Source organism: Equus quagga, unplaced genomic scaffold (assembly GCF_021613505.1).
Source record: "Equus quagga isolate Etosha38 unplaced genomic scaffold, UCLA_HA_Equagga_1.0 220_RagTag, whole genome shotgun sequence".
Taxonomy (NCBI): domain Eukaryota; kingdom Metazoa; phylum Chordata; class Mammalia; order Perissodactyla; family Equidae; genus Equus; species Equus quagga.
The window spans coordinates 2,386,496-2,408,732 of NW_025799647.1; the positions used below are offsets into that span (position 1 = coordinate 2,386,496).

The window sequence follows — 22,237 nt, forward strand, 5'->3', positions numbered from 1 at the left end:
GAAAATCTCTGATGGACTGAATCCCTTTCAGTGGACAAGTCAGGATCCGTGGGGGTTTTTGCTGGAATTATGGTACAAGATTCAAGAACCTGGAGCGTAGGCCTGTTGAAGGCAGCACTAGACAGAATGATCCGGCTCTCTGGGCCATCTGTCATTGTAAGGTTTTTGCAACCTTCAGGTGTTAGGAGTAAGATCAAAGGCAGCAGACCTAGTGGGCTGTGACAAGAACCCATTCTCAGCCCAGGGAGAGGATGTCAAGTCCAAGCGACTAGGGTCAGAGTGAAGGGCCAGCATGCCCCTGCCCAGCAGCGTCTCCAGGGAATGGTAGTGATGGGACCTCTGTATTGAGGAGGAGTGCAAACCATCAGTATAGTCTCTGTGCCTTCTCTCAAGCAAGCAAGGTTCAAAAGGACCAAAAGGCAAATAGGTAACCTGTGAGTTTCCAACATTCAATGTAAAGGCCTGGCCTCTCATTGAAGACCTGCGCATCCCTACTCCGCGTGTTCATATCTAACATTTGATGAGTGCCTGCAAAGTTCCAGACACTATCCTAAGCCCTTTGGCTTGAGTTATTTCATTTTATCCTGAAAACTCCCTGTTTTATGTCCATTTTACAGATGAGTAAATGGAGGCAGAGAAAGGTTAACTAATCCGCCAAAGGTCATAGAGCTGCTAAATGATGGAGTTGGGAGTTGGTATTCAGAGTTTGACTCCAGTCTTCTCTCATAGTGTCTGTGTACCTCTCACTTCTCATTATCACATTTCACGTTGGAAATGAAATAGAAAACCTTTAAGCACCAACTATTCTAGGTAAGACTGTGGAGCCTCATTACCTTGCCCTTTTCCTCCCTGCAGCTACATCAGCAAGGTAGATGTCCTGAATATTTTAGTTGCTGCTGCCTATCGCCATGTGCCATCTCTGGATCAGATCTTACAGCCGGCTGCAGTAACCAGGTTAAGGAACCAGCTTTTGGAAGCTGAGTACTACCAACTAGGCGTTGAGGTGAGGCAAAGACAAAGCTTACTTCTGCCCAACTGTAATGAATTGCCTTTGCCTAGCCTTGCAAACAGGGATTGCCATCTGTCAGTTGTTCTTGCCCATAGGGAAATATCCAGGGCATGACCAGTTTGCCCATGTGGGAGTAATGGCAGGTGCAAGGGGGCAGGAATGATTGGCAACAAGGGGATAGAATAGGCCCCTGGGACTCTCAGGCCTTGTTGTAGGTACCCTCTCACTAAAGATTCTTCCACCAGGTCTCCACAAAGACGGGGCTTGATACCACTGGGGCGTGGCACGCATGGGGTATGGCCTGCCTCAAAGCTGGGAACCTCGCTGCCGCACGGGAGAAGTTCAGTCGCTGTCTGAAGCCCCCTTTTGACCTCAATCAGCTGAGTCAGGGCTCAAGACTGGTACAGGATGTGGTTGAGTATCTGGAGTCCACAGCGAGGCCACTCCTGTCCTTGGTAAGAGCACAGCAGGCGGGGGACAGCTCAGGGTGGGAGGCCCAGAGCAGGAATGCCCTGGGGAACGGATCAGCTTCCACTCAGCCGGCAGTGGCAGTCCTGGCTCAGAGCTGCCAGGTTTGGATTTTGTTCTTTCCATTACATATAGTTAGATAAGTAACTATATATGGTTAGAATAGCAATACAGAGTCAAAGTTTTTAAAAGACAAACTACAGAAAACTATTTTTTAAACAATAAAAATCATGTATAATCCCATACCCAGACTTAAGTAGTATTTAGATTTTGGTGAATTTTCTGTTATGTTTTTTAATGAAGTTGGTGTTATACAGTATTATAATATATAGAATTTTATATGTAATATATTCTATATAATAGTAATTAAATATAAATTCCATATACTATAATACTATCTGTTTTTCTACCCTTAAAACTGTGTTGTGAGCATTTTGCCATATTGTTAAATATTCTTTGAAAGCAATGTTTTCAGAAGCTTCTGAGAACTTACTGAGTCCCATTTTTCCCTCATACTTTCTCCTTTCCTATCAGCAAGATGATGATTACTTTGCCACCTTGAAAGAGCTGGAAGCTACCCTTCGGACCCAGAGCCTCTCTCTGGAGGTGATTCCTGAAGGGAAGATCATGAACAACACCTACTACCAAGAATGCCTCTTCTACCTGCATAACTACAGCACCAACCTGGCCATCGTCGGCTTCTATGTGAGGCATAGCTGCCTGCGGGAAGCCCTGCTGCACCTCCTCAGCAAGGTGGGGCACGCAAACACAGCTCTCAAAGGGCAGGACCTGCTTCCCCCACCAAGGTCAGCCCACTCCACTTTAAGGGCGGTGATCACCCCCCCTTAAACTTAATCTAGTGTTGAGCTACGAGAGCATCTCTGGCAGAGTCAAGTTAAAGTGGAAAGTTCTGTCTACGCCAGTCATGATTTGATGAGTGTGCAACCAGTCTTAACCTGGATCCCAAATTACCCTTCTGACTGGCAATGACAAATTTCATCCCTTCTCCCAAAATATAGAACAGAATCCAATAGTAGTTGAGAGCATGGTGTCTGGAATGAGATACTTGATATAAGTGGCGTGACCTTGTGCAAATTGTTTTACCTCTCTCTGTTTCCAGACACCTCCCACCTGCCCTAGGGCTGTGTCCCACTGCTGACCCTGTTGCTCGTCCACTCCAGCTTGTTACCACCAGGGCCAGGAAGCACCCGTGGCACAGATCCTATATTTGGGCCTCGAATATCTAATGGAAGAGTGTGCTCCCTTCTTTTCTCTGACATCCTCTGCCCTCCTTCCGTGGGAGGCAGAGGCACCACTGAAGTGCATTATTTCTGTGGAGCTATTGTTAAGCAAAGCCAGGACTCTGTTTCACCATGACCCTTTGGCAATACCTCTTTTATCCCGATGTTCCGTGAAAACCTCCTGAGGAACTGGCTGATTCGTACCAAATTTCTTGTAAAATTAAAGGAGCACAAGGTATACTTTAATTTCAAAATGGCAGCCAGTGAAAGTTTACAAATAGCTATCTTCTAGGATTGCTCCACAGGAAGTCAACAGTTCACAGAGTCGTGGAAATCACACCCCTGTAGGGCAGTGAGAGAGAAATGTTTTCACAGCTGCCTTAGCTACTGTGTCTTAGTTACTCACTGGGTCTTAGCTACTCACTGGTCTTAGCTACTAACTGGGTCTCAAAAATAATGTAAAACTTATATTATCTGGAATTTAATTGTTAAGTTTTTTCCTTTTCCTCGGTTTCCAAGTGAGTTTTGAGGTCAGGCTGCTTCTCCCAAGCACAAATTGAGAGTGGAAATCACCCAGCTCTGTTTCTTCTAACTGACGCCTCATCCAGAGAGTTAAGCTGCTTACTTACTTATCTTGGTATAAGCTGATGAAAAGCATTGCCCCTATTTACATTTGTCGGAGCTAGGAAAGAAGCCTTCTTTTTATCTCCTGTAATCACAGTTACCCTTGAACTGAATCTCTCATCTTAATTCTCAAGCAGGTAAGGAACAACAGAAGAAAACATTGTGAAAACTATGACTGACTTCCTGAAACATGGTATTCTCTTGCTAGGCTTATTCCCAGCTCTTTCACCCCTTTACTTACCACACTGCCCCAGAGTGAGCTTTCTGAAACATAATACGTGTTATTTATGGCATTCATAATTCATGTTGTTCACCTCTAAAAGGCCTTCAGTAGAGTCCCATGGCCACAGGATGAAGTCACAATTCCTCAGCATGCATACAGGACCCACCAGGATCAGGCCCCCTTATTTCTCTAGTTTAGTTTCACCACAAATCCTGTCTATACCCTGCATTCCAGACTTACCTAATTACTTAAGTTTTCCTGATTGTTCCATGTGCTTTCTTCCCTCCACAAGTCTTCATGGACCGTTCCCCTACCTAAAATGCCCTGCCTTTCCTTGTTTTCTTGGAAAACTGCTGTTTATCCGTTCAGACCCTCTCTGTTGAACATTCACAGAACACACAAACAACATTAATGACCTCCTCCTATACACCCCAATTGTAGTAGAACATAGCTGTTGTTGCATTTATCCTCCTGGATTGCAGCTATTTGTTTACAGTGATATCTTTCTTTCTGGACCGAGAAGGCCTGTATTTTCCTTTTCTGTGTCTTTAGATGCCTGGCCTAGTGCCGGTTATGAGTGAATGAGTGGATAGATGAATGGATGAAATGAAAGTTCTTAAGGAACTTTCTTTTGAGAAATTGTTGTTCTTTTGAGGCATTCCACCTTTCTTATGGATCCTGCTGCTTCTTAAAGTCTGTCCTACAGATTTTTGGTTAGGTCTGTGTTTCTCAGGAACTGCGAGAATCGGGAAAGGAGTCCTCACCCACTGTGGATGTTCTCAGAGCCCACGTCTTCTCTACTTCTAAATAGCTTGTGCCCAGTGCTACAAGGCTGGCAGGGTTACACTACCCTGAGTTTATAGCCATCCTTTTCTCTCCTCCATTAGTTTCTCATAATCTATAGTCTGATGCCCAAATGATTTTCCTTTCTATGGCTATGGGATGGGGGTTTATGACTCAGGGTCTCCAAACCACAGGTGGAGCAAGGGCACTAGTACGAGTGGCACTTTCCTAAGGAGTTGGTCCATAACGTTTATCATTTATTCATTCATCCAAGAAATATTTCTTAAATAGCCAAGGAATATTGTGGGCACTAGAGATATAGCAGTGAAAAAAAAACAGACAGAAATATCTGCCTTCATAAAACTTACGTTATAGTAGGAAGAGAGAGGCAATAAACAAGGTAAATAAACATAATGGACGTGATGAGTAACAAGAAGAGTAAAGCAGGGAAGGGGGAGGGGTGGATCGTGCAGTTTTAGACAGATGCCCAGCAAGATGACCTCTGAGTCAAGGCCTGAAGGAGGCGGAAGAGAGCCCTGCGTTCATGAGGATGCATGGTACAGGTGGAGGGAGGAGAAGTGGCAGGGTGAGGGTGGCTTCAGCAGAGTGAGCAGGGGACAGGGTAGTGGTAGCTAAGGTCAGAAAGGTAACAAGCCAGATGGTCCAGGGGTCATATAGGGCCTTGTAGACATTGCAAGGATCCAACCTTTGTGCTGAGTGAGAATGAAAACCATTGGAACATTTCGAGTGGAGGAGTTACATGCTGACTTATGTTTTTTTGTTGTTGTTGTTTTTTAAAGATTTTATTTTTTCCTCTTTCTCCCCAAAGCCCCCCGGTACATAGTTGTGTATTCTTCGTTGTGCGTTCCTCTAGTTGTGGCATGTGGGACGCTGCCTCAGCGTGGTCTGACGAGCAGTGCCATGTCCGCGCCCAGGATTCGAACCGACAAAACACTGGGCCGCCTGCAGCGGAGTGCGCGAACTTAACCACTCGGCCATGGGGCCAGCCCCTGACTTATGTTTTAATGGGATCATTCAGGTTGATTGGTTGGCCTTAGGGAAAAAAGAGGCAGGAGTGGAAGATGTAGACCAGGGAGGAGGCTGTTAGAATAATCCAGGCAAGTGGTGGTGATGGGTTGGGCCAGTGTCGCACATGGAGGTGGTGAGAAGTGGTCAGATACATGCAGATTCTGTGTGTATTTTGATGGTAGAGCCAATAGAATTTACCAATGAATTTGATGTGGGGAAGTGAGGGAAAGATAACCAAGGTTTTTGGCCTGAACAATTAGAAGAACAAAATTGCCGTCTGAGGAAGGGAAGACTGCAAAAGAGTAGATGTGGAAGGAGCAATAGGAGTGCAGTCTTGGTGTATTAAGTTTACTAGATACCCGAGAGGACTTTGAGCAAGCAACTGGATAGAAGCTGGAGCCACAGATCTGGAGTTCAGGAGGAATGAAGAGGCTGGAAACAGGGATTTAGGAATAATCAGCAAATAGACTTAAAGCCATGATTCTGTATGAAATCACCGAAAGAGTGAGTGTCCATAGAAAAGAGAACAGCTTCCTCCTAAGCCCTGGGGACATTAACAGGAGTCAGAGAAGGAGACTGAGAAGGAGTAGCCAGAGACATAGAAAGAAAACCTGGAGAGGGTGGTGTCCTGGAAGCCAAATAAAGAAAATTTTTCAAGGAAGAGGAAGCCATCAGCTGTATCAAAAGCTGTTGATAGATCAGATGGAAGACAAGGACTAAGAATTTTAGATTTAACCATTTAGAGGTCGTTGGTGACCTAAGGGGCAGTTTCAGAGGAGTTGTGGGTACAAAAGCTGAATAAGAGTGGGTTCAGGAGACCATCACAGGAGAGAACCTGGAGACGGGCAGTGTAGATAACTCTGTCAAGGAGCTTTTCTGCACAGGGAAGGAGGGAAGTGAGCAGTCACCAGAGTGGGATTCTCAGAGGTATCTGTGACATGCAAAAGGCTAGGAAGCACTGCTATAGGAGGATGCTGAAGGCAGGTGAGTGGAAGGAAATTCAGAGTGGATCCCACACAGTGCCAGAACCAGGCTTGTTGACTTTTTGGCTTGCTCTGCTCCAGGAGAGTCCTCCAGAAGTCTTCATAGAAGGCATTTTCCAGCCAAGCTATAAAAGTGGGAAGCTACACACCTTGGAAAACTTGTTGGAATCCATTGATCCTACCTTGGAGAGCTGGGGAAAGTACTTGATTGCTGCCTGCCAGCATTTACAGAAGAAGAACTACTACCACATTCTGTACGAGCTGCAGCAGTTTATGAAGGTAATAGCAGCCCATCCTGCCTTCTGCCTCTGTTGGTGCCACGCGAGGAGTCTACACAAGATGAGGGGACAAGGCTGCCATTTGGTCCCTGGCCTTGCTATTTAACCAACCCTAGAGCAAATCCATGTAGCTCTCTAGCATCATTAAATAATATTAGGATTTCTATCCTCATCCCAAAGAGGCAAACTTTAATCTTATCAGTAACGGCGTTCTTCAGAGTTCAAGGAATGTGAAAGTAAAAAAGAGGTATGTGGCAGTTTCAAGGTAAGCATGAGGCATGAATGCAGAATTCATAAGGAATGATGGAGAAGTGTTTCTAGAGAAGGTGCATGAAGGGAGAGGTTACAAGTTTCTCCCAATATGTCTGAGGGTTGCTATTGCTAAATCAGAGAAATTGAATTACTTGATGTCAAAGTAAGAGTGAAGCCAAGTTGAGTGGAGAATCGGAAGTATCCTTTTTTCTTTCTTTTTTTTTTTTGCTGAGGAAGATTAGCCCTGAGCTAACATCTCTGCCAATCTTTCTCCACTTTATATGTGGGTCACTGCCACAGCGTGGCTGACAAATGGTATAGGTCTGCACCTGGGATCTGAACCTGCAAACCCAGTCCCCCAAAGCAGAGCACACCGAACTTAACCACTACACCACAGAGCCAGCCCCTGAAGTATCCTTTTTTAAGATCTCGTCTGTGGTGGAATAATGTCCTGCCTAAGAGCTCAGCCAGTCAGTTCAATTTAGGATCTCTTGGGCCTAGGAGTAACTGATACAAAATTGTTGTAAAGCTGATGATGGGAGTGGGTGCTGGCAACCAGGCTCCCTGGGCAGAAATCAGATCAGAATTCTCCTCACACTCTCACCCTCCACTTTCCCTGGTCTGCTTTGACCTGAATGTTCATTTTCCTCTTCTAGGACCAAGTCCGGGCTGCCATGACCTGTATCCGGTTCTTCAGTCACAAAGCAAAGACGTATACGGAACTGGGAGAGAAGCTCTCATGGCTGCTTAAGGCCAAGGATCACCTGAAGATCTACCTCCAAGAAACCTCCCACGGCACTAGAAGGAAGAAAACCACCTTCTTCCGAAAGAAGATGACTGCAGCTGATGTGTCAAGGTAGCTTGGGGTTCAGGGAACAGGAAGGGTTGGAACTGAGTGTCTGTCTGTTGGTGATGAAGCCACTCTCCCCATCCCTGAACTCTTGGGAAAAAAGAAAAAACACAACTGAAAGGAATCATTCCTAGATGGTAGTGTCTAGAGGAGCTTGTAGGAGAGGAGAAGGGGGCGGGGATTGGAATCACATGCTATGATCAGACTAAACTCGAAACCCCTTAAAATAGGCAGAAGAGGTCCTGTATGATCTGGCCCCTGCCCGCATCTCCATCTTTATCTCACGCTACTCTCTACTTCGTTGCTGAGCACCAGTCACACCAGCCTCCTGGGGGTTCCTCAACACACCAAGTCCTTCCCTCCTCTCAGCCTTTAGGCTTGCCAATCCCTCTGCTTAGAACATAACATCTCAAGTAAATGCTCCACCGCTACTGTTTATTGTCTCCATGGTCCCAATCGCTAGATATTTTGTATGTGTTTGTTCCTGATTTCTCTCTCCCCTAGCCTGTGAACCCTTTGAGGGCAGGGTTCATGTCTCTCTTGAACTCTGTCACTGTTAGCAGCACTCGGGTGCTCTGTAAATACGTACTGATTCAGGCACGGGACCTCATCCAGCTCCACGGAACATCTAACTATTGTGATTTGTACAGGGCGCCACTAGACTACCCATTTTTGTCTTGTCGTAACTGCTCAGAGCCTATTCTGGATCGCTTTTCCTCCACATTATGTCTTTTGCCTTTTCCATTGCCATCTTATTGTGATTTCCCTGTCACTCGCCTCTAGTCCCTCCTGCGGCCCCTCAGGAGGCTAGACTGCATCTCCTGTCACCGCAGGCACATGAACACACTTCAGCTGCAGATGGAAGTGACCAGGTTCTTACATCGGTGTGAAAGTGCAGGGACTGCTCAGATCACCACCTTGCCTCTGCCAACCCTATTTGGAAATAACCACATGAAAATGGATGTTGCCTGCAAGGTATGGACGAGGTTTCAGACCTCTGGCAGACTGTTCCTCTCCTTCCGGACACTCACAATTGTGATCTAGTCATTATTTCAGTTCTTTGTTTCATGGCTGCATCCCCACTAGAATGTGAGCCACGGAGGGCTGGAGATCAAGTCCATTTTGATTACACTCGTATCCCTGGTGCCTGGCACTTCGTGGAGTCTGAACAAGTATTTGTTGAATAAATAGGGGCCCTCATTCTTGACTGAGGGGCTGCTCCAGTAATTATTGCTTCTGTAAGCCTATTTTCCTCTCCTTTTCAGGTCATGCTAGGAGGGAAAAATGTAGAAGATGGTTTTGGAATTGCATTCCGTGTTCTGCAGGTATGACTGGGCTGACTCAAGATTATGCTGAAGGCGATCAGCACCTGGTCACACTTCTGGGGGAGATTAACCTTCAGAAAACCTTTATCCCAAGAAAAGCAGATTTACATGTACATCAAGGGTGAAATCAAGGAGATGGCTATTACAGAACTGGGTCAAATTCAAGACTCTACGCTATTCTGCCAAAAGCCAGTAACCAATGATAAATTCATCAAAAGGTAGTGAATCAGTACCTGAAACCCAGCCTAGGGCAGGTCCCCACAGCTGTGTCCCTCTGTTCGCCCCCGCAGGGCTGGAGGAGGTGGCTGGGAGTAGAGAGGGGGTGTTTCCTTTGCGTCAGGAGGGGCCACTGGCAGCAAGGGGCTGCCCCTCCATTCTCCATCTGTCCAGGAACTGGCTCAAGGAGTACATTTTCTGTTGCTTGTGATAAGAGGACACAGGTGTGTCTGTGGGGCTGGAGCAGAGGCTGGAACGGGGCACTGAAACCACAAGTGGCAGAGTCTCTCCAGACCACCCCCCAACACCCTAAGGACCATCACTCTCTGGGCAGGCGGGGTCTTGAATGCATTGTGTGTGTCTCAGAGATCAATAGCTTCTTGAACAATCGGTCAGATTTCTTTCTTCCCACCCATTTTCCATGTTGGACAAAGCTCTCCCCACATGGATATTCCTGGTGAGCAGGAAGAGCCACAGCTCCTCCCAGACCCTGTAGCAAGGATTGTCCCAGACCGGGCTCAAAGTGTTTATCTGGTAGATGCCAACCAATCAGTCTTTTGGTGAATGGTCTATTTCCAAACACTAAGACATCTCTTAACAGAGTGCCAAGTGTCCCGGGCAGAAATACCAGCCCCCAACTTCCCTTTCCCAAGAGAAAAGTGACTCATTAGACAGAGAATAAACTAGTCCTGAGAATTTGATTCAAATGTTTTCAGAAAGTGACACAGCAGCCAGCAGATGTTCCCTTTTAGGTATTAAGATTATGATTTTTATGGACGCTTCCTAAATGTCTGCCTAACTCCAGAGAGGAATTTTTGCTTTTTGTTTGTTTGTTTGTTTCTTATATGTATATTTTCTGTTATGACTATAATCAATATGGCTTATCTGCACCAAGCATAGTGGGAGCTTTTTAAATGTTGCTGGCCTTCCCGCTGCTGATGTCGCATGCCACCCTAAGCCCATCTCCGCATGTTCCGTTCTAGGATTTCCAGCTGGACGCTGCCATGACCTACTGCAGAGCTGCCCGGCAGTTGGTGGAGAGGGAGAAATACAGTGAGATCCGACAACTGCTCAAGTGCGTCAGCGAGTCAGGCATGGCAGCCAAAAGTGACGGGGACACCATCCTCCTCAACTGCTTGGAAGCATTCAAGAGAATTCCACCCCAGGTGCGCTCGCTCCCATACCTCTTGGCTCCTCCATCTATTTCAGGGTCTTCACATCCCCCTCTTTATTTTTCTGTTCCCCATAGTTTACCTGAAACTGCAGTGTTCCTTTATCTTTGTGACTTCTCCGTAACAATGGCCTCACTCTAATCAATCCTGCTGTGGAAAGAAAATTCATGGTGATAACCTCTATACCTGGAAGGTGTCCCTCAACATCCCATAGTCTGATGTTATTGGCACCTGGAAGTGTCTGTGGATCGACAGAGCTGTTCCTCTCTGTGACTGTAGAGGAGGTCAGGGTGGTCCTGCACATGGCCTTTGAAGCATGTTGCCTCTGAAATTGTCCCCCTGTGGCTTCTTTGTGGGGTGAAAAGAGCGATGTCCATTCATAAAGGCCAAAGACAGGCCTCTTGGGAGGTGTTCTTCCTGCTCAAATTCCCAAGTTTAGTGTTATTAGATTTCCTTTGTTGCTCTTATAGCAGGAGTTGAGTTCATAAAGAAAAGTTGGGCAGGCATCCCCACCTGAAGTCAGAACAGCTGAGCTGAGACCGTATTGGGCCTTGGGTGCCAAGCTGGGGACTCTTCTCCCTCTCACGGCTGCTGTGTTTCTCTTCTGCACAGGAGCTGGAGGGCCTGATCCAGGCAATACACAACGATGACAACAAGGTGAGCAAAATTGTCTCCAAATCCCAGTGATGCCCATGAACAGCACCTTGGGCTTGCCTTGTCATCTTTATCCCTTGCTCCCCTGGCAGTTCCATACAACCTGTATCTCAGCTTCTTTGTTATCCAGAGGTGGAGCTGGGACCCAGACAGGGGTGTAGAAAGGAGAGAGTAGATAGGGAACCTGTGAACATTGACCGCATGAGCCTTAGTCTCCCCATTTCTTTATCCTCAAGACAAACATGGCCTAGGCTGCTCTTGAATCTCATTTCCTGTACAGGTCTTCTCTCAGAGAGCCCTTTGGAAATCCCTTGCTTCAGGTTGACTGATTGATTGAGGTTGTCAGAGTGGGCAGGCGTTTCTTTATCCTAAAAGGAAAAGGGTACCCTCCACAGTAAGAAAAAACCCCGCCCAACCCTTTGACCCACAAATGTCCGTTAGTGTCTCATTCTCCAGAGCAGGCCTCCCCCAGAGGCCAGTGAGCTCTTCCCTTTGTAGTAGGAAATCCATGAATCTTTGCTGCACGTTGTCTTGTGAGGGGTGCCAGCCAGAATGAAAGCTGCTCCTGGCTGCTCCTGTTTGTGGCTAACCATAGGCTCGATCCACCTGCCATCTGGAGGAAGGCTTACAGGCCAGGAGAGACAGGTCACACTGCCCTGGCCACCGGCAGTGGAGCGGTCTGGCAGCGAGTCCCTTATGAAGAAAACTAATGTCAGGCAAACAGCTTCTTAGACAGCCACGGAGCCGCTTCCCATGGTAGGATTGCCAACCCTTGGACTGAATTTGCAGGCCGTTTTTCAGTTAAGAGAAGAGGGAGAACATATTCTAAATATTGCTTCATTTATTTCTGCAACATCCTGATGAGATCTTACAGAAAAGATAGAATTCGGAATTCTGAAATGTGGAGAATTACTTTTCTAGAACCAGAATGAGAACCCAGTAACCAGACGAGACACCCAGGTTCCCTGATTCCCAGACTGCAGTCCTTTTCCAAGCCTCAGTGAGCCTCAGGACAGAGGCTTTGTCCCTGGGAAAGACGTACACTAAAATCTAGACAGTTGTTAACTGCTTTTTCAAGTTTTTTCTCTCAGCAGCAATTTGAATGCACTTAAGTGATCTCAGGCCACGAGATTTTGCCAAAACCCAGCTTTCTTTAGCTCCTATTCCAGACTTTCTGGAAAAATGCCCTCCTTCTCCAGGAAAGAATTTTGCCTGCCTTGTGATATATACTTTTTTATGTTTTTAAAGGTTTTATTTTTCCTTTTTCTCCTCAAAGCCTCCCGGTACATAGTTGTATATCTTTAGTTGTGGCATGTGGGATGCCGCCTCACCATGGCTTGATGAGTGGTCCCATGTCCACGCCCAGGATCTGAACTGGTGAAACCTTGGGCCACCGAAGTGGAGCGTGCGAAGTCAACCACTCGGCCATGGGGCCGGCCCCATGATATATATTTAAAATAAACAGGTGCCAGGTGGAGCAGAAGGCCTGGGTGAGAGCTAACATCAGAACTTGATTACTTTACTGAGCTCAGACAGTGCCGGGCATCTTCCAGCTGTCGGAGAGTACTTGTAATTGAGCTTAGGAACAGAAGGCTTTAGTGACCAAGACAGAAAAGATTGAGCGCTGAGACAGGAAGTGGGAAGAGTTCCCTCCAACCACCAGGAGGACTGTCACGGCAGAAAGTCAGCTGCTAGTGGAAGCTCTGAGGCAGCTGGTGAGGGCCCTGCTGTCCGCTGGCCTGGAACGCTGGCTAGCCAGGGAGGTGCTGGGGAGATCAGGGCCAGGGAAGGAAGGGGCTCTCGTCTCCACCAAGCTGGGGATCCATGAGACAGAGGGTATCCCAAGGTAGGAGAGACCCCACACACACACACACACCCAAATCTGAGCCACCTCGGGTCCACACAGCAAAAGTCAAGCAGCCTGGAGTTAGACCTTTTCTAATTGTGTGTATGCATTTTCTTCCCCAAGTTTCCTGTTAAAAGATTTTAAATTCAGCAGGTTGAAAACACAAAAATAGAGAAGGGGGATCTGTGAGCCCATTGTAGGGGGCAGGTATGGTGGTTCCTTCATCCATTCACTCCCTGAATCCATATTTATCGAACACCTACTGCATGGCAGGCCCTCTGCTGGGCACCAGGAATACAAGGGGTAGAAAAAGCAGACAACTTTCCTGCCTTCATGGAGCTTAAAGTCTAGTCAAGGAGACAGACATCAATCAAATAATTACCCAAATAACTATGAAATCACAAGTTGTGGGCAATGACAGTGCTGACTCTGAAGCTGGGAGGAAGCTGGAGAGCCTGGGATAGTGGGGAGGAAGGCCTCGGAGGGTGTGGACGGTGGCCAGACTGCCCCCTGCCTACTTTCTTCTTTTTGAAGTTCTTAGCTTATTTATAATAACTTTTTGCACTATCAAATGACATAGTGTAATAGCTTAGCATCCAGAATATTTAAAGAGTTGCTATAATGTAATAAAAGGCAGGAACCTAATTATTAATTTGGCAGATGAGAAATGAGAAGAGGGCCAGCCCAGTGGCGCAGCAGTTAAGTTCGCACGTTCTGCTTCTCGGCAGCCTGGGGTTGGCCAGTTCGGATCCCGGGTGCAGACATGGCACTGCATGGCAAACCATGCTGTGGTAGGCGTCCTACATAGAAAGTAGAGGAAGATGAGCATGGATGTTAGCTCAGGGCCAGTCTTCCTCAGCAAAAATGAGGAGGCCTGGCAGTAGTTAGCTCAGGGCTAATCTTCCTCAAAAAAAAAAAGAAAGAAAGAAAAGAAATGAGAAGAGAGACCTCGTCTGCCCGAGCTCTCTGACGTAGCTCTGGGTATTTGTTGGTGATTCATCGGTGATGGTTTCCCTTCCACTGTCTCTTTTACCCCATTGCCAGGTTCAGGCCTACCTGACATGTTGCAAACTTCGTTCCGCCTACTTGATTGCTGTGAAGCAAGAACACTCACGGGCCACAGTCCTCGTCCAGCAGGTGCAGCAGGCTGCCAAGAGCAGCGGGGATGCAGTAGTGCAAGACATCTGCACCCAGTGGCTTCTGACAAGCCACACCCGGGGTGCCCATGGCTCAAGCTCCAGAAAGTGACCCTGGGCCGCAGGGCCTGAGAACTGGGGACAGGAGTGATGGAGAGGCCCTCCACCTCTTTCCTCCTGTGCAGTGGGACTTCCCTGGCTGCACATAGGTCGGAAGTAGCTGGATAGGACCCTACTTGCCTTCTTGGGCAAGGACAGGACCTTTCACGCAAGTGCCATGTTTCTGTAAAATTGTGGAATCTGTGTGTGTTTGTCTGGAGATGGCCAGTTCTTTCTACCTCAGAGTGAGTGAGTCTGTGTGCACACTCCTGTGCACTCGTGTTTACACCCAAGCATTTCCGAACAAACGAAACTCTCCCCACTATAAAGAGGCACTTTACTTTAGACTTCTGCCGTTCTGGAAACCTGCCCTGCGTTTTGGTTCTTAACCCGGGTCATCCTGTTTGTACACGGTCCCTTCCATGTGGAGATGCTCCAGCAGCTTCTCATTAACTGGAAGGGTTTTACAGAGAATTGTACAGCACCACCAAAAGCATTGCCTCTTTTCCCTTCCTTTCCTTTCCCAAATTCAGAGATGGCTTTGGGGCATGTGCTACCTATGGAATAAAACTGTTCCGAGTGTCTCCTCTCACAAGCACAGGGAGTTACCGTGAGTTTTTGGAAGGCCCTCTGAACAGAAGGGTCCTCATGCGCCAGCATCTGAAAGCTAGGGGGTGTACATACAAGTAGTCAGGTCTGGAGCCCCACGCATGGGCAGGAGGGGCACCGTCACATTCATGCAGCGGGGAGAGAAAGGTGAGCCTTTCCAAGCAGGAAAGCAGGGGGTACTTACAAGCACAGAGCTGGCCTTTGTGACTCCCTGCTGCAGAGTGAGAGAGCATAGTTTCCTCTCAGAGAGTTGGGAAAGGAATGGTAGGATCCTAGGACTGAATGGCTAGACTTTGCCTATTTGAGTTACAGTCCTATTTGTGCCCCTTAAATTGGTTAGGAACCAGTCCTTCTCTCCCGCTTCAGTCTCTTCAGGATGGCAGGGGGGATCTGCAGAGACCCAGCGTCACTGAGAAGGCAGTGCGCTTCTTTGTCTTAACAGAGGGTCAAGGGTTCGCTTTGGAGGTGGGCCTGTGGACAAGGTGGACGAGGGGACAGTGAATCGGTCCTGTGCAGTTGGTGGAAAACTAGGTGAAGTGCTCCTTTCATAAGCACTGGCTTGTCTTCCCACCGAGATGTGACGATGTTTTAGAAAGCATCTGTCATACTCACTACTTGGATTTGCAAATGGGAGGCCTAGAGAGGCTCTCCAGCTCTGAGCTTCCCCCCAGCCAGAGCTCAGCCTGCTGATCTCACATTCACTGTTGAGACAAACAGGAACTGGAAGCCGAAGTATCTCTGGTGCTTAGAAACCCTGTGGATTTCCCTCTGAAGCAGGTTTTTTGATAGTAAAATAAATAACCATTATGGGTGTCTGTCAGATTCAAGGTTTTGGTCCTTTTAGAGAGAGGAAAGGCTGCAAAGAGAATACTAGGTCCTTTCAGGGGGAAGTTTGGCAAGTGGCTTTTCCCTCTTTGAGTCATGGAATGCATCTATCTTCCAGGAAACCTCATTCCCTGGCATCTGCTTGCCCTTCTGAGTCTGCCCTTTTTGCACTGAACATAAGCACTTTATATGAATGGGTTGCAAATCTTGCAGCCCTTAATTTGGGATGTTAAGACCAGATTTTCCAGACTTTTTCCTCTAACTAGTTGAACTATAAAATAGGCAACCACTTATTAGACTGACGTAAGATGAGGCTAAATGCCTTTGAGCATCACGCTGTGGTCTCCAGCAAAAAAACAAACTAATGTACATGTTGAAGGATTGACTATTTTGCCACAAGCAAACCACAATAAAGTGTCTGTCCTACAAGTTTCTTGGCTTCATGACTTCTTTGCTGTCTGGCTCCCATGCTTCCCTTCCTTTTTGCCTTGTGTTCTGTGTGGAGAAAAATGGTGGGTGAGAAAGAACGGATGGCCTTCGACTCTTAAATTTCTCTGAATGATTCCCATCATAACTAATGGCTCTTTGGTTGAGCTTTATCTCAAATTTCCTGTGTGTTGAAAACTGTTAGTGGACTCTACCACCAGGAAACTTTTGTGCTTCAGTTGGAGTGGTGGGTGGAGAGAGGTTGTATATTCATCAGGTACAGAAGGTAGGTGTAATGTCCCTCCTGGCCCTGTCCCCTCACCCCAGTCCCATCCCAGAGGCCACCAATGTCACAGGTTTCTAATGTATAGTTCCAAGCAATTTTATGCATAATCAAGCAGTAATGACTAAAATATTCAACAGTGAAGATATGGTTGTTGCCATCTTTTGCCACTACAAATTATGCTGCAATGAATTGTCTTGTCCAGATATCCTGGGTCAGAGGATATGTGCATTTGATAAATTGCCAGTTGCCTTCTAAAGATGTCATAGCAGTGAACTCTCCCACAGCAGTGTAGGCCGGTGCCTGCCACCTCACACCTTTGCCCCAACAGTTACCCAATTTTGTAGGTCTTTGCCAGTCTGATTAATGAAAAATGGTTCTCTGAATTTTTTTTGAAAGCTGTTTGTCACTTTTTTTAACCCTATGTTAAAAAACCTGTGTGTCTTTTTGATATCAACCAGACTGTGAATCTTTGAAACCAGGTGTAGGGTCTTTGAGGTAAGTTGAACTCAAACTTAACTTAAATTGTTTTCTTGCCCCCCTCTTGGAACGTGTGTCTACACTATGGTACTCGAGCTGTGGACAGTGGCATCGCCACCATTATCTCCTTTCCCCGGAAACATGATCTCATCCAATTTCTCATTAAAACAACCAAGCAACCAAAAAAACTTCAAATGCAAAAACAAAAAGTAGTGTTGAAAATAGACCTGAAAACCACCTGGTGTGGACATAGTACAATGGTGTGTCACAACAGAGAAAACAAATACCCAGTCTAAATCTAGAACAGAGTTTAGAAAAATGAGACAGTCCGAAGTATCTCAGACCAGGTATGACAGACCAGGTATCTTTGCCTGGAGTTTAAGTAAAGTAGATTAAAGGCTCTTAGAATTTCTCATACACAAGCAACCAACTATCAATAGTCACAGTCACGCTGAGGAAAACGGCTTTTTCTTGGTCATCATCCTCTCGCTGTAATGATGTTGACTGACCTATCTTTGAAACTTCCAATTCTTCCATAACAAATTCATTTAACATCTGGTTGCTGAATGGCTTCTTTGGTGGGGTGCTTTCCTGCTCCCTATTTCTTCTTCATGCTGTTATTTCTGCTTGGAACCCTTCCTTCACCTCCTACACTACCCACCCTCCAGTCTACCGTTGTCAAAAGCCTTTCTCCAAGCCCATTTCAAGTGCCATCTCTTCAAATTATTTGCTTCTCTGGCTATCCTTCCTATTCATCCCTCTTAAAGGCTGAAATTCTCCAAGGTTCTATACATTCTCTCTTCACACTCATACTCTCCTGTACAATCCCGTGGCTTCAGCAACATCTTGATTGGCTCAATTCTAAACCAAATTTGTGCCCCTTAACTCTTTTTCTACATCACACCTGCCTTTTGACTGCTTCTTGGAACTCACTCACATGGCTGACCTGCACCTAAAAATATTTGCATGTCCAAGATAGAACAAATCCTATCCCACAAACCTGATCTTCCTACTTCAGTGAGTGTCATATTAATTCATGTTATTATTACTATTGTGCATGCTGCCCGGGTTAAAACCCTCAGGGGTTTTCTGCGTTGACTACTTCTTCCCCTTCCTTATTCAACAACCATTCAAGTGCCTACCATGCATCAAGCATATATCCAGTTGAAAGCCAGGTCCTATCATTCTACCTTCCCAGTAGGAAGAACCTGGTCCTTCCGCTTCATCACCTTGCTCCGGGTCCTTATCACCTCTTCGCTGACTGTGGCAGAAGACCTCTTTTCTTTACCTGAAATACCTATCCAAGAGTTGCATCTCCTACCAACTCCATATTAATAAATAATTCTTCTAGAAGAATGAAGAGTCTTCTCTATAATCTTGAGGTATGGAAAGTCTTTTCTAAGCAGGTGCAAACCCCAGAATCCTTGAAACACTTAATTTTTTTATTGTAGTTAAAATATACACAACATGAAGTTGACCATTTTAACCATGTTTAAGTGTACAGTTCAGTGGTTTTAAGTACATTCACATTGTTGTGCAACCATCAACATTCTCCATCTCCAGAACTTTTTCATCTTCCCAAACGGAAACTCTGTACCCGTTAAACACTAACTCTCTATCCGGCCCACCTCACTCTCAGCCCCTGGTAGCCACCAGTCTCTATGAATTTGACCTTCGTTTGTCATCTATGTTGCAGACACGTTTTTCTAGGTTTTAATGGCCTCTTTATTTTGTTACATTGTTTTTTAAAAACCCATAAGCAACAAATTTAACTACATAAAAATTGTCTTTCCCTTATGCTAAGTGAAATAAGCCAGACACAAAAGACAAATACTATATGGGTCCACTTATGTGAGGTACCTACATCAATTCTATCAGGACCTCAAGACCCATTTCAAATGGCACTTCTGCTGAAAAGTTGGGTTTTTTCCTGGGTCCCCACTTCCTTCTATACCCCTCCCCAGTGGATGTGAGGTCTTACTCCCTTAACCCTTCTGTGTTGCATGAAACTCTCCTATTCTACCCTCGTGACAGAAACAGCCAGTTTGTACGAATTATTTGGTTACCTCGTAGACTGTAAGCTGCTTGAGGGCAAAGATCATCTCTTTGAGTCACCTGTAAATTATTTGTGCGTGATTTACCAGTAGATGAAGATTTGTTGAATTAAAATTTATAGAATGTAGCATGCCCTGAACCAGAAAAAGTTGAGAAAGTGAAATGTTAAAGTTATCTATTCAAGAGTCTTTTTCTAGACTGTAAGCTTCTTGAGGTCAAATGACTGCATCTTATTCATATTTACATCCCCAGGACTAACCTGGTGCATTATGGGCTCTCAATAAACTTTAGCTAAACTGTTGAATTGGACTGAACCAATGGGAATAGCTCATTTAGGGACTCCCCTCCCTCCCATATAGAAGTCATTTCCTGAGAGAGAAAAAAATTCTTGTACAGAAAATGAGTGAGATTGAACATATTTGAAGAAAAGCTGAAAAGATACTTTTCATCTCCATGTTGATATTTAAGAACCTGAGAGCTGAGAAAAAATCCAGTACAGTATTTACCTCAACTTAACGGAATCGGGAACTCAAAGAATGGAAATTTGACTCCTGCTATCTTTTTAGAAGTAAATTGTTAAACTGTTCTTAAGTCACCTGCATCAGACAGCACCTAAAAGAACCACAGACATTTTTTTAAGTCAGAAGTGATTGCAGAATACATGAATACATCCCCTATTTTATTTTTTCATTCATTGATTTATTAAAAAAATATTGATAAAGGTTATATTGTGATAAGGGTTATATTGTGTGCTAGAGATACGAAGATGATCAAAAAATACAAAGTTTGGGGTGCCTGTTCCGTGGCCGAATGGTTAAGTTCGCGCGCTCCGCTGCAGCGGCCCAGGGTTCGGATCCTGGGCGCGGACATGGCACTGCTCGTCAGGCCACGTTGAGGCAGCGTCCCACATCCCACAACTAGAAGGACCTGCAACTAAGATATACAACTATGTACAGGGGGGGTTTGGGGAGATAAAGCAGGAAAAAAAAAAAAAAAAAGATTGGCAACAGCTGTTAGCCCAGGTGCCAATCTTTAAAAAAAAAAAAATAATAATACAGGGGCTGGCCCCGTGGCCGAGTGGTTAAGTTCCCGCACTCCACTGCAGGCGGCCCAGTGTTTCGTTGGTTTGAATCCTGGGCGCGGACATGGCACTGCTCAACAAACCACGCTGAGGCAGCATCCCACATGCCACAACTAGAAGGACCCACAACAAAGAATATATAACTGTGTACTGGGGGGCTTTGGGGAGAAAAAGGAAAAAATAAAATCTTTAAAAAAAAAAATACAGTTTGCTTGCTCCTGGAGCTTACAGAGTTGCAGTAGTTGCCCAAGTTGTACAGCAAGTTGTAGCAGACTTGCTGTAGTCCTACATATTAAATGTTATATGAGAGGAAGTTCAGAGTGTAAATGAGAGTTCATAGGAGGAACACTGAATACAGACTTCAGGGAGATCACTGAAGACTTCCCAGCAGACGTGACGCCCAGAATATAAGTAGGAGAGAGAAGAGGTCCCAGGCAGAATGAACAGCTTGTTTAGTGGTCCGGAGACAACAAAGCATCTAACTGAGAGAAACTGAAGAAGTCACGTCAGGCTGGAGCTTGGTTACGGTGCTGTGGGCAGGTCATGTGGGGTCTTGTAAGCTTCTTAAGGAGTTTGGGATTTAGCCCATTGGATAATAGAAAGATGCCAGAAGCTTTTAAGCAAAAGAGTGATATGATGTGACTTAAATTTTAAGGTCACTTTGGCTGCAAAATGGAGCATGGGTTAGTCGGGGCAAAAGTAGACGCAGAGACGTTAGCAAGTCTGGGCAATAGTTGAGGCTTCCTATAGCCCTTAGAATAAAGTCCAAATTCTTAACAGGGATGACATGGCCCTCCCTTATTACATCCCTACCCTCCTCTCATTTCTCACCTTCTGCCTCCCCTTCTTTCAGTTTCCCAGGTATGGCATATTCTTTGCCCCTTCTGAGCCTGCTGCCTGGACCATGTTTTTTTTTCCTCCTCTTCACCTGCTAATCCATCCTCCAGGTGTTGCTTGAATGCCACTCGCTTCAGGAAGTCTTCTCTGATCTCCTGGATGGGCACTGCTGCCATGTGTCCTTGTAGTGAGGGCGGGAACAGCCTTTGTCTTGCCCGCTTCATCTTCCCCATGCTTGCAACAATCCTGGAACACAGTCAGTGCCTAGTATTTTTTTTAATAAGTGAATGATCTGATAGTGCCCTAAGAAAATCCATAATTTAAGGGGCAGGCAGAGGAAGAGGAACCTGAAAAGAAGTCCCAGAGGAAGGGGGAGAACCAGGAGAATGGAGGTCATAGAAGCCAAAGGAGCAAGTTTTGACTTGTAGTTTCCATATGGCTCTTTTTACTTTTGAAAATCACCCCCGAAGAGTCAAGGAGGGCAACCATCATAAATACAAACTCTATCTTTGATGAAACTGGTAGACAACTGTTGAGAGAAATTCACAATATGAAGATTAAAAAGTGGATGGAGTGACACCTCTTCTGCTGTAAAAGGTGGTGGAAAGAGAAAATATGAGGGGAATACAGGTAGGTTTGGTAGCAGAAAGTTGAGGGAGTTTAAGACTGATGGCTTCCTTATTCTCTATGAAGTCAGAGGAGAAATCACTTGTTAACAGTTCAAGGGAGCTGGTGAGTTGAGTGGCTTGAGAATACGGAGAGGACACAAACTACGTGTTGTAAACTCAGGGACAGTTTCACTGTGAAGCTTTTGAAGCTTACTTGGGCCCCTGTGAGTAAAGGGTGTTGCTGGGAGTTGTAGTATTTTCGGTGGGGAAGAGAAGCCAGCTTGCTATCAGAAGGCATTTTTACGTAAGCATTGCTGGTAAATTACCTAAAGAGATCTCAGAAGACTTTAAATTCCCAAAGCTCTAGTTACTCATGGGTTTTTGTTTTCCTCATCCCAAATCAATGTCCACTTTTATACATAATTTTGTATTCTTCTTCTTAAAGATGGTCCCACAAATTGTATAAGCGTCCCTGGATCCATCCTTGACTGTGGAAGAACAGGCGACCAGGCAGTGCTGAAAACCCAGTTGACGTTGTGACCAGAGGTTGATAGTGGCTCCAGTCTGCCAGGATGAGTGATTTTCCACAGCAATCTTCCTGGCATATAGAAATCAGAGAGTTGGATTGCTCCATGCCTTTGCTAGACAAGGGTGATAATGGGGCAAGGGAACTGGCAAGAGAGAAAGCTGGAGGAGTAGGAGGTTGTGGTTGGAGTGAGATGTTGGAAGTTAAGATATCTGAGGAGCAGCAAGTTCACAGGATGACAAGGTGTGGTCCTTGTCATGGGAATGAGAGGCTGAAGAGGAATGGAGGAGAAGGTCAGCGCTGAGGAGGAGATCAGGGA

At 45.8% G+C, this 22,237-nt stretch overlaps 1 protein-coding gene across 1 annotated transcript in view; it reads left to right on the forward strand.

Moving 5' to 3' along the window:
• Positions 1–16,051, forward strand: part of LOC124233735 (zinc finger FYVE domain-containing protein 26-like) — a 62,063-nt gene extending 46,012 nt beyond the window's left edge. The window contains exons 33-42 of the mRNA XM_046650879.1: positions 856–1,003; positions 1,255–1,464; positions 2,012–2,230; positions 6,442–6,639; positions 7,547–7,746; positions 8,574–8,715; positions 9,006–9,065; positions 10,265–10,447; positions 11,066–11,110; positions 13,998–16,051. Coding sequence (XP_046506835.1) covers positions 856–1,003; positions 1,255–1,464; positions 2,012–2,230; positions 6,442–6,639; positions 7,547–7,746; positions 8,574–8,715; positions 9,006–9,065; positions 10,265–10,447; positions 11,066–11,110; positions 13,998–14,201 — 1,609 coding nt within the window. The 3' untranslated portion in view covers positions 14,202–16,051. The remainder of the gene's footprint in view (positions 1–855; positions 1,004–1,254; positions 1,465–2,011; positions 2,231–6,441; positions 6,640–7,546; positions 7,747–8,573; positions 8,716–9,005; positions 9,066–10,264; positions 10,448–11,065; positions 11,111–13,997) is intronic.
• The last annotated feature ends 6,186 nt before the right edge of the window (positions 16,052–22,237 follow it).